The 12713-nt window shown below is 42.5% G+C and overlaps 1 protein-coding gene across 1 annotated transcript; it reads right to left on the reverse strand.

Annotated features, from left to right (window-relative positions):
• Positions 1-10451: 10451 nt before the first annotated feature.
• LOC146693407 (lysophosphatidic acid receptor 6-like) lies at positions 10452-12393 on the reverse strand. Its single transcript, XM_085478780.1, has one exon. The coding sequence runs from the start codon at positions 11970-11972 to the stop codon at positions 11124-11126; it is 849 nt and encodes a 282-aa protein (XP_085334906.1). The 5' UTR covers positions 11973-12393; the 3' UTR covers positions 10452-11123.
• Between the last annotated feature and the right edge of the window lie 320 nt (positions 12394-12713).

The raw sequence follows: 12713 nt of genomic DNA on the forward strand, positions 1-12713 counted from the left end.
ACCACGCACACCATACACATACTTTTTTTTCTTTTTCAAATCTTCGGATCACGTGTGTACCGAACCGTGGAGTGGGATCGGTTTGGATTTCGGATCAACCATGATCCATTGCACCACTACTTGCTACTAATGAAAACGTGATGTAACAGCAACATACCTGAGTATTTATACTGCCCCCACCCAATATTTATCCACCATCTTTGATCCTCACTCTACGTATAATCAAAGTAAAATAAAAAACACTAATTTAATGCCTTACAAATATCGTTTGTATTAAGCCTTTTGGTTCTTAGTCAACACACAAGGCTAAGTTAAAGAGTTAACCTGGCAGCAGGGCTGGACTGGGACAAAAAAAATCAGCCCAGGCATTTTGACTAGAGACCAGCCCACCAGGTATTATAGGAAAAGCCATAAAGCCTTTGAATGAAAACAAAAACTGTTGTGACAGTGATGTTGTTGGGATTAGAGCTCTCCCTATCCCTACATTCCCACAATGTACACTGTCTTGTTGGTATATATGTATCAATCTAATCAACTTAAACCTACACTATCCTCCCTATTATGTTATTCTAAACAGTACTTAGCCGAAAACAAAAGACTGCTTGGTCGAGTTAACCCCCTGAACTATCTACAACACATGGTAGAAACCTGAAATTAAGACAGAGAAGACTTTACTATATACAGTAATGGATTTCTATACAATTTACATCAGACGAAAACTTTGGTTGTAAGATTCGGGTAATTATTTAATAAAAGATAGACATTTTAAATGAGAATAAGAAAGAAAAGTATTTCTTTGTGCCTCCCTTTCCCTGTTAATGCCCTACCTGGCCCCCCTGGCAAAACTTTGCTAGACCCGCCCCTGCACAGTTACCAGCTGTTAGCTACTTAGAAAAGGATCCTGATGTTTTTTGTCTCTCAGAAACAGTTCATAACTTCCCTTCAACTCATTCATGTGACCTAAAAGGTAAATCTGTTTCTCCATCACCTGTTCAGCTCTGATGATTCAGTAAGGACATCTCCTGGTTTCATCTTCATGTTTCCCTCTCACCACATATCCAAACCGATATCATGACCAGCAGCTTTTACAGCTGTGGCTCCAGCAAACATCATCTGATACTAGAAAGTAATATTAAATAAATTCTAACAACAGCTGATCAGGCTTAAACGTGCTGCTGTTGTTTAGCATCTGCTGGTTTATTCTGGCACAAACTGGGCGATAAACAAACAAGAGAGACCGGACTTGCAACAGAAAAGCCGATCAGCTGATTATTGATCAGTTTTATGATTGAAGTAGCAACAGGAGAGGGAGGGGGGAAAATGAGAGAAGAAGAAGCAGCTGACAGCGTAAAGACCCAGAATTACTTCAGCTTTGTGTCTTTTTTCCCCATTGTAGCTGAAGTCCGGGACAAACTGCATTGCTTTTCAGCTCAATACAAAACGCGATTTTCTCTGAATACGGGACAATTCCGTTTTTTAGGGGACGGTTGGCAACTCTACTAATTAACCTTATGAATAGAATAAAGTTCACTATCAGTAACATCATAGCACCCACCCAGCTGCATAGAAACTCATGCTAGCTAGTACGCAGTACGAGTTATTGTAGCTGACTGTAAAAATGAAAATAAACTCCACCTAAACTTGGTTTATATCTGACCCAGATAGACTGCAATTCAGAACTTCATACCTGAAGTTCAGTTGACCTGACAATTGGACCAGCGGCCGCCTTGGGTCTCTCCTTCTCCTGCCTCTCCTTTCCCTCATCCACCTGCTGGCCTCTGTGGAAGCTATTTTTACACATCTGCCAGCATCTGGCCAATCCACCACCTTTCATTCTTTATACCGTTACAAAAACAGCAACAACAACAGTACAAAAAAAAAAAAACCCCATTGGCCGAAAAAAAAGAAAAAAAATCACCATCGGCCCACTGGGCAAATGCCCGATGGCAAGTCCAGCTATGCCTGGCAGGGTGTTAGGTTGAAGTTGTTAAATGTTGTCAATTGTGTACTCAAATTTGTAAACCGTGCCTTAAACTGCATGGTTAGATATTCGTCAGAATCTAACCATTTATGCGTCAAATAAAACAAACTTGGTTAAATTATACAGAGAATTCAAAATCGTGGGCCCATAAAAGAGGTTAAAGTAACAGAACTCTTTGTTGCCAGAAAAGCTGGCAACAAGCAATACTACTAACTCAAACAAACTAACCTACCTAAACGAGACAAAGGGGAAACTTGGCTAATCTGTCATGTGAAGGCTGTGTGCAGGCAGGAGTGGTGATATGAAGGACCCAAAGTGCAGACACTCGGAGGCAAAATGTGAACTCAAACTCAGATTAATTGCTAGATGGCAAACAGAGAACTAGCAAAACTGAGAATACAAACACTAAACAGAAAATAACAATAACCTGAATTGGCTGGCAGGGAGACAGAACACACAGCAAGATGAGGGTAGATAAGGGAGATCACAACACGGACACAGAGAAACACAGGGCTTAAATACACAGAGAGAGCAATCAGGGAATGGGTAACAGGAGGGAAACACACCTGGGGCAAATCGGGCCTAACGAAACAGGGGAAGCAAAATCAGATACATTAACATAAGACATGGACCTTCAAAGTAAAACAGGAAACATAACACAGAGATGCAGACTCACAGGCAGGCACTGCAACAGAGGGAACAGAGACGTGGGACCAGGGCAGACACGGACACTGACTGGACACAGAATAGAGGGAGTAAGGAAACCAAAACTTGAGAACCACATAATCACACACCAAGAAGAACTACGGAAAAAATAGAAATGCAAAACAGAAACCAAAACCTTCACAAAAATAAACTAAGATAAGAACACCAATAAAAAGGTATGTGGCGTGGGTGTGGTCTCTGGCCAGCTGCAGAGGAGGGGTGACGCAGTGAGCTCCCGGGGCGGTGCAGGGGTGGGGTGAACAGGTGTGCTGGGATCTGACAGTGATTGTGTCTCTTTATATGTTGGCAGTGACAGTCGGAGGGGGAGCGGACGTGACAGCAGAGAGAGCAGGAGTGTCTGTGTCCCAATGAACAATACAAAAACCACAGTGTCAAATAAAAGGTTCTGCTGTCATCATATGCGCTCCAGCGTATGTTTATCGGGTCCAATGTTACAAGGTACAAACCTGAAACCACTGGGTCAACGACCCAGGTACCCTAAGAGTATGGAAGCCCCAGAGGGCAACAGCAGAGGAGCCTAGGAAACAAAAAAAACCAAACAAAAACAGGCTCACGAGAGGTGCAGGCGACCAGGAAAACAGTTCCAAAAAAGTTCAGGGGGCCGGCCCGGAGGCTGACGGCACAACAGTCCAAACCTGGGCAGTTCAGGGGGCCAGCCGGGAGGTTGATGGCCCAAGAGTCCAGAACCAGGCAGTTCAGGGGTCCAGCCTGGAGATCTGAAGGCCGGCCGCAATGATGTCCAGCCAACGGCCTGGAAAGTGGCCGGACAGGACAAGGATGCGCAGGCCAGACAGGACGAGGACAAGCAGGCCGGACAGAACGAGGATGAGCAGGCCGGACAGGACGAAGATGTGCAGGCTGGACAGGACGAGGACGTGCAGGCCGGACAGGATGAGGTGGCGCCGAGACCTCTGGTGCAGACGAAGCGGAATCAGCCCGTGCAGAGGCCTCAGGCAGAGACGAAGCAGGACCAGATGGCAGCACGGCAACCACAGGCGATGGAATTGGTGGTGGCACTGCAGGCGGCAGTGTGGAAACTGCAGAAGGTGACGCTGCAGGCGACGGCGAGGAAGCCGCAGGTGGTGGTGCTGCAGGCGACGAAGGCTGGATAGGCCTTCCGGATCTTCCAGCAGAGACAGAAGGCTGAACGGGCCCCTCAGACCCTTCAGCAGAGACGGAAGACGGCTGGAGTGGTTCTCCAGAACCCCCAGTGAGAACAACAGATGAAGGCCAGACGGGCCCCTCGGTCCCTACAGCAGGAACAGGTGGCTGGACAGGCTCCTCAAGCCCTCCAGCAGAGACAGAAGGCTGAACGGGCCCCTCGGACCCTTCAGCGGAGACGGAAGACGGCTGGAGCGGTTCTCCAGAACCCCCAGCAGGAACAGACAGCTGGACAGACCCCTGGGTCCCTCCAGCAGAGACACACAAAGCCTGGTGCGGTTCTCCAGAACCCCCAGCGGGAACAACAGACGAAGGCCGGACGGGCCCCTCGGACCCTCCAGCAGGAACAGGTGGCTGGACAGGTTCCTCAGGGCCTCCAGCGGAGACAGAAGGCTGAGGCGGTTCTCCAGAACCACCAGCGGGAACAACAGACAAAGGCCAGACGGGCCCCTCGGACCCTGCAGCCGGAACAGGTGGCAGAACAGATGACTGAGGAGAGGAGTGGCAGTGGCTAGGGCACCGTTTACTGCGGTATGAGGGAACAGGAACCAGTGGAGGACAGAGACCACCTCCTCATCCTCTGACCACATAGCTGCCAGGAAAGAGGCTGGTGAATGGACGTGTTTTGGAGTTTGTACGTGCTTCGGAATTTGTACGTGTTTTGGAGTTTGTACATGTACACTGATGTTCAGTAGATATTACCACTGTGTGGCTGTAACTGCAGCCATCACAAGTATATTAAATTATTCTAAAATTAACATTGAAAATGTTTTAACCTTAATTATTTAACTTTAGAACATCCGTAAGATGCACCTGAGGGGATATCTTTAGTTGCCAGTCTTGAGGAACACCAGCACATATCCATTCATGAAAGATGGAGGATCTGGATACTTATTTTACACTTCATAGAGGACTATGGAGAAAAGTGAGTATTTCTTGTACATAAACTAAATCAGTTATAGGTTTTGTTGTTGGTGGTGGTGGTGGTAGTTTGTGCGGCATTTTCACTGTCTCTACATTTAGGCTTCTTGGCCAGAACGTCAGGGACACTGCCCTGTGCTGGCCCAAGTAAAATGATTCCAGTGGCAGTTCCTTAAGTGTGTGTGCTGTGTGATGAAAACAAAGAGGATCAGTCTAAATGTTGGATTTCTTTTTTTTTTCTCCAAAGCTTCTGCTCTTGGTATTTGTTTATTTTACAAGAAATCTACAGAAAAGTAAAGTTTTTGTTTATCCAATTTTATGAAATGCAACTGTTTTTGCTTGCAGCCCAACTTCAGGAATAAAGGCAATTTTGGCATCATCAATATTAGATCAGTGTCCATGTTTAAAGGACTGCTGTAGCACCGGATATGTAAGTATCTACACTTCAATGGATACACACAACAACAATTAAAAAACCTAAATATTGGGGGCTGAAAAAAAATCATCAATTTATCAATTTAAGAGTTTTTAAATGTAATTTGTTCTAAAAACAGAGTCAACTTCACAAAGCATGTCTTTATGTGTCTTAACATGTGTATGTGCTGTAACCAAAGACTGATTTGAAGTAATGAATATGATATAATGAATTAATTACTTTTTTGTTACTTGCTTTTTACTTTCGATGATATATTTTTTATGAATTTTGCTGTCTATGTTCTATGTATCATATGGCAATAAAAAGATTTTTGAGAAAATCTGTTTTGAATCTAGTTTTTATATGCTGAATTTTATACTAAGTAGGAATCTTAACCCAAACGTTAATGGTAATATAACCCTTGTGATGGGTTCTGAGTTTCGACTCAATTTTTGGTAACCTCAACTTTAAACATTGGTCAATTTAATCCAATTTTTGGATAGTTATCCTAACCGGGTCAAACCAGTAACCCAACCCTGTTAAGTTGAAACAACCCAGCGTTGGCTCGGTCCATATTTGATCCAGCGTTGGGTTACAAATTGGGTCATTTTTAACCCAGCATTTTTTAGTGTGGACTACTTACTGGTATTTGGATCGCCTGTAAAAATGACTGGTTTAAAACAAATCTCAGCATATTGACATGTTTGATAGCATGAGGGCTTCTATTTCCAGGCAAAATGGACCAGAAGCACTCGTGTTTCCACAGATCTTTCTTAGTTGCAGGGCACGACTAGGGTGTACTGCTGGAATTTCCATTGCATCGGAAAACCTGAAGCAGTCTGAAGTAAAGCTTCCCACAGTTCTTGATCTCCTGCTTAACACAGAGTTAAAGCAGTGATAGTGACAGGTCAGACCAAGGAGCTAGTCTTATGTCACATGCAGACACTCTGGAAATGCTGCCTCTTGGAACTGCAGTCCCAAGCTATCCCCCTGTCCCCCGTGTGTGTTTACAGGCAGGAAGTCTAATACATGTTTTCAAGCATTCTCAGTGGACGCAGCCTATGAAGGGTGCCATTGATGGCCTGCTAACAAAGAACCTCAGGCAAAAAAGATTTCCTCACCATGAACAGTAGTGATGGGATTTCTGGCTGTTTTTGCTCGGCTCACTAAAACGAGCCGGCTCTTTCGGCTCCGAAACGGCTCTTCAGGTTGTTTTGTTGCTTTAATTAATTTATTATTAACAATAATATAAAATTATGCACAAAAGGAATTACTAATGTAAAAAAAAAAAGTCATTTTATTTATATATGTTTATATATGAATATATGCGGTGGCCCCTAGAGACAAAACACGTACAAACTCCAAAACACATTTCTAGCATGAACTGAACTTCCAAAGCAGAGCTACTAGATCACTTAAATTACACAATTGAAAGCATGTGTGTATTGTTTGTGTATTTATACACAAGCACTCATATATATTCAAATAATAAAAAAAAATGTTTACCTGTTATTACCACACACCGAATCCGGCCGTTGGTACTTCCTGGCTTGTGTAGCCACTAGGTAACAAAAGCTCAACACTGCGCCCAGCATCCTGGAGCACTTCTGTTGTCTTTTGTACGTGTTTTGGAGTTTGTACGGGCGTCGGAGTTTGTACATGTTTTGGAGTTTGTACGTGCTTTGTCTGTAGGGGCCACCGTAAATATACTTTTATTTATTCACTCCACATAAAATGTAATAAATAAATCATATAATACAAAAACCTACTAGTCACAGTTCAACTTTTAACTATTTAAATTTTCAGCTTTTTCCTTTTAAACCAATTTAAAGTGAAACAACACAAAACACTGCAAACCACAACACAATTAAATATAAATTAAAATATGAAAACAAAAAGACGATGCACATTCTCTGTCATATGGGCCTGCATGAATAAACTTCCTGAGTCCTTTATCATCCGCAACTGAAAATAGTTGTGGGTGATTACTATACCTTTCTAATGTGACGTTGTTGTTCCTGGCTCTCTTTCTCTCTCTCTCCCTCCTGCTCTGTTCCTGTGCTACTGCCAGTGTAACTACCGCCCCTCCCCCCTCTTCCCATCGCAAAGCACAAGGCTTGCGTGCGGAGTGAAGCGGGAAAAAAGTGCGAGAGAGTGGGGGAGAGAAAGAAAAAAACCCCACAGCTCCCAATAAGGAGCCGGCTCGTGTCAAAGAACCAGCTCTAAGGCTACGTTCACACTGCAGGTCTTAATGCTCAATTCCGATTTTTTGATCAAATCCGATTTTTTTGTCTGCTCGTTCACACTACAAATAAAATGCGACAGCAAACGCTCTCTAGTGTGAACGCTCAAAGCGGCCCGCATGCGCAAAAGAAGACGTCATACACAACGCGCTCTGTTTAGACCCAGAACAAACTATATTGTTTGACTGATGGCCCTTAATATAAAGACTTCGGACTTCATGTTTCCCGATTTTTGCTTTAAGTTATTTTGTTATTTACATAATAATGTAGATAACCTAATAATGATCCTTATTGCTGTTTTAGAGGAGCGGTGCTTCAAAGGATAGTTGCAGATTTCTGTCAGAACCTGCAGGTTATGCAGTACAAATAAAATGTTAACGTTTCTCCAACGTTGTCTTCCCAGCAGTTTCACCGGATGGCCAGAAAGCGTTCGCGATGTCTTCTCTGGCGCTGATAATTGGCGTCTGTCTTGTGTCAGTGACGTAAAAGACGGATTTAATGCGACTTGACCGTTCACACAGCAGTCGCTTTCTGAGACATCGGATATGTATCGGATTCAGTACCACATACGAAAGTGACCCAGATCGGATTTGAAAATATCGGATTTGTGCCGTTCACACTGTCACACCATGATCGGATATGAGTCGCATAGGGTCAAAAAAATCGGATTTGATGCGCTTTCGCCTGCAGTGTGAACGTAGCCTAAGAGCCGTTTCGTTCGTGACTGACACATCACTAATGAACAGGCTGCCTCCAGGGATCCCATCAACAAAGGTCACATCTTGCACTGTGTAGAAGACTAACTTCTGAACACCAGTTCAGAGAAACTCTTGTAGACTCAGCATTTGTTTTTTTGTTTGTTTGTTTGTTTGGTTTTTTTTGGGGGGGGGGGGGGCAGAGGGGAAGAGGGACAGTGAGAAAGGCCATTAAAAAAGACCAAAATCTCTTGGATCACCTGTTGAGAGAGGAAAAAAGGGAGAAAAAGAGGAAACAAGCAAAAAAGAGAGCAACATAATAAACGCAACACCATCGCATTAATCTAGCTAAATGTAAACCCATATGGAAAAGATATATATAAATCTTATAAACTTTGTATCTGTCTTGCATGAAACTTGTATGAAAAGCATACAAGAGTGAAAACGGATATAAGATCCCTTGAAAAATTATATAAATGAAACTTGTATGTTTTGGATACTTACTAAAACAATATATGAAAGTAATGTGAAAGTGGCCACTTTCATGAGTAAATCATATAAGCCTTACATGATTCACTATATGAAGTAAGCCAAATCTTATGCAAGTCTTTTATAAGTTTTTTCTATTTCTTTTCCATATGGGAATAACAGTAAATACTAAAGACCGATAGCGCACAATGTGCTTTGAGGTAGCAGCCAAGATAGGTGTAGTTTGTGTCTATGAACAGCGTATGCCCGTGTGCACACCTGTGTGGGTCAGCACTCTGTGGCTGGCTTATTGCAATAGGTTATCAATTATGGAAATTTTACTATGGTTATTTATGGTGATATAAGCTGATTAACAGTCAAGTTCATATTGCATATGAAAAATGTTTGTATATTTTGTGGGGGGGGTACGGTGACACAGTGGTTAGCACCGTTACCTCACAACAAGAAGGTGCTGAGTTTGACTCTTCTGTTTTTTTAGCAGCAAGTAGAAAAAAACCAACCAACCCATGCTGTGGTTCTGCAAGAAAACAAACAAGTGTTTCCCACAGGGCCAAACATTTAGATCATTTTTACATTTAATACTAAATGGGTGTCTCTCCTATTCCAGTTTTTGTACCATATTTATGCTTCTGTATTTGTATTTGCCATAAAATTTTGAACTTAAGACATCATGTTTGTCGCAAGTAAGCTTATTTCCTAAAATGTTTTAAATTATTAGTGAATGTACTAATTAGTGCATGAATACTGAATAAAACAGCCTGGATTGTTTTGTTTTTTTTGCGTTTGAAACTTTGTGTCAGGGTCCTTAGGTCCTGGATCCACGGTTTTGAGTTTTTCTTTTGAGTTAATGATTTGCTTTTAAGAAATGATTTATATTTAGGTCTTTAGTCTTCTGATGGTAGTTTTGGGTTAGGGTTTTTTTTTTTTTTGCCTCAGGCACACACTTTAGTGTTTTTGTGCCTTTTCTAGCTTTTGTTTATTATAATTTTGTTAGTTCTCTTTGTGATCGCTGTTTGTTCCCCAGTTGTGTCCTATGTCTCTCTGTCTATAATCTCTCTCTGTTGTTTTCTGGTCTCGCTGTTTAGTTATGTCAAGTAAGTCGTGTCTCTGTGTCTGTTTATCTTTTCGTCTGTGTCTTTGTCTCTGTCTCAGTATTATGTTTCCTGTTCTGTTTTGACAGTCCCCCGTCTCATGTGTGTCATGTTTAGTTTTGCTTCCCCTTGTCACACTAGTTAGATTCTGCCAAGCTGTGTTCCCCAGGTGAATCCACTCTGCTTTGCAACCTCGTGTGTATTTACGCTCTAAATTCTCCTCAATTCTTTGTCATGTTGTCCCTTAATGTTGTGTGTCATTTGCCTTGTGTGTTCCCCATTTTCCTCGTAGTTCCTTAGTTTATAAGTTCCCGATTTCTTACTTCCCTGAGTTAGTATCAGTTTAGGTTAGCATCAGCAATATGTCCTGCACGTGGGTCCACTCCATGCCCACTCCACAGCCAAATTATGACACTTTGATGTTGCAGCAAGAATCTGTTCATGATGCTTAGAGCCCTGAGAAAGTTCAAAATTGCCTAACTGCTTTCGAAACCTCACACCCTCTGTGATTTTCCCCACCAGCAAGATCAGCCAGGCGTGTGCAGCTCCATTTCAGACACAGAAATAGGTTTGAAGTTGACCTCAGAGAATAAACCACAGCGAGCAGATGTTGCAAGCTGCTAAAGGCAGCATAGGAGACGATGTTGTATTGAACAAGCCTTGCAATGAAAAGTTGAAACATTTCTGTTAAAATGTGGTTTGTAACCTGTGCCCTACTGTATCTTGTACTGCAGCAGTGACTTCCGGAGGACAAACCATGATGTTTTTTTTTCTTTAGCTCTCCAGCAGATGAAAACAGTCTGCTTCCTCAACTGAACAATGAGCAAAATGTAAAATAGGCTCTCAATCAACACCCTTTTCTCACACTGTCTTTTTCAACTACTTGAAAAAGACAAGCAGTTAGTTTTGTTTTTGTTTTTGTTTTCTTTTTTAGAAAAATCATCCAAGAGAAGGGTTTAGGAGAAAAATAACAGAAGCGCACTAAACTTTGCACATGAATAGATCCAAATAGTCAAACTAAAAGTGAAAAAATTAACAAAGGATATTGCTTGAAGTTCTTAAGCTGACAACAAGTAGTAACCTCTTGAATGTGTAAACTAAAAAAAGCTTTGCAGCTGTCTTTTTTAAGCTTCAGTTTCTAATACAGCAACCATTCTTTTGGTGGTTGACGCTGTCATGCTGCAGCATAGGTCTAAATGAAACACGAAACCACTACTTCAACTAGCCTTTTCACCATCTGTCTCACACGCAAAGCTTCACAAACATGTTAATGTTGGTTTATTGGTGAAGCCATACAAATTGTTGAACTACAGAAAAGTTTGTGAACAAACACGTTGTTCCTCTTAAAAAATATAGATCCCATTGTAAATCTAATACCAACTTTTGGAAATAGCAGGTCTTTTATCTACAGTTCTCGTTTTTCTTCCAAAAGGAGTCAAAAGAAAAGTAATACAGCAGAGGATCCAAACAGCAGTTAGAAACAGTAAGACACACCAGCGGCATGATTTCTTTGCCATGTGCAGCCATTCCTATAGGCACAGGTAAGAACATGGCAAACAAAACCAAGTTCATGACAAAGATCAGCATAACTTTCATCTTGTTGCTGACCTTTGCAGAGTCACTGAGATGTCTGTGCAGAGTCCAAGACACCATAATGGTGCAAACAATGTTGACTGTTAGCATTGTGACCAATAACACAATCTGAAGGTAAATAACTGCTAATCGAGTTTTACTCAATAAAAGCTCGTAAGAGTCATAAGATTTAAAACAGGTAGGTTGAGTGTGGTTCTGCAAATGTTCTAGAAAGTCCAAACTCTCTGGGATATTCACCACCAGCATAAAACTCCAGACGAATGCTGCTCCTTTCCAGGCATTGGACGAGGTTCTTAAATGGCGTGACCTCAGAGGATAAACCACAGCCAGCAATCTGTCCACACTGATGAAGGTGATAAACATAGCGCTGGAACGGATGTTGTCACGAAAGAGCATTGTAATGATGAGGCACGCCATATTGTTCAGAGGCCAGGTGCCTGTGGCATGAAAGTAGATCCTCATGGGCAAAGAGATGATGAGTAGCAGGTCTGAGAATGCCAGGTTGACCATGAAGACAGCGTGGGGTGATTTAAGGCTGTGGCGGCGAAGAAGAATCCACAGTGCGACTGCATTGAGAGGTAGACCTATCACCATCACGCAGCCAAAGACCCAAGCATAAACCTGTTCATCTTCTGTGGTGCTGTTTGATGTGTTCATGATGAGAAAAGACGTTCTTTTTGGTCCTTTATGAAGTATTGCAGCCAAGCAGCGAACATGTCCTTATGTGCTGTTCATCTGTGCTACGTGAGGAGAGCTAGTATGGAACAGGAAACTCTGGTTGTGGTTGCTGACGTAAATTAAGTTTGCTGTTTTCAAATGCAACACATGACACACCAGCTGTGATTAACAACTCTACTCATTAGGATATGAATTATGGCAAGATGAAAGTAAGAGATGATAATGACCAACAGCAGGTCTGAAAAAATCAGATTGCCCCAGCATAAACCTGTGCGGCCATAGTGAATGTTTAATGAGCTCATGGCGATAAAAGAAATGTATACATGCCCTTGATTAAAACTGCAGCTGAGCACAACACTCACACATGTATCTCTGTGGTCTTTAGCTGTGTCAAGTGAGATGACTGGAGAGGTTAAAAAGTCAAGTATTGCAACAGGAAATGTAATGATACAATCTACTTCCTGAGGCAGCTGAAGAAATTCAACCTGCCAACACGGACGATGATGCAATTCTACACTGCAATCATCGAGTCCATCCTCACCTCCTCCATCACCGTGTGGTACGCTGGAGCCACTATCAGGGACAAACAGAGACTGCAGCGTGTTGTGCGCTCTGCTGAGAAGGTGATTGGCTGCAGACTCCCATCTTTGCAGGACCTGTACACCTCCAGGACATTGCGGCGTGCAGCCCGGATCTCAGCTGACCCTTCTCACCCTGGAC

Source organism: Copadichromis virginalis, linkage group LG14, assembly GCF_057382275.1.
Source record: "Copadichromis virginalis isolate Kocher_CV1m ecotype Utaka linkage group LG14, C_Virginalis_male_GT1.1, whole genome shotgun sequence".
NCBI classification, from domain to species: Eukaryota; Metazoa; Chordata; class Actinopteri; order Cichliformes; family Cichlidae; genus Copadichromis; species Copadichromis virginalis.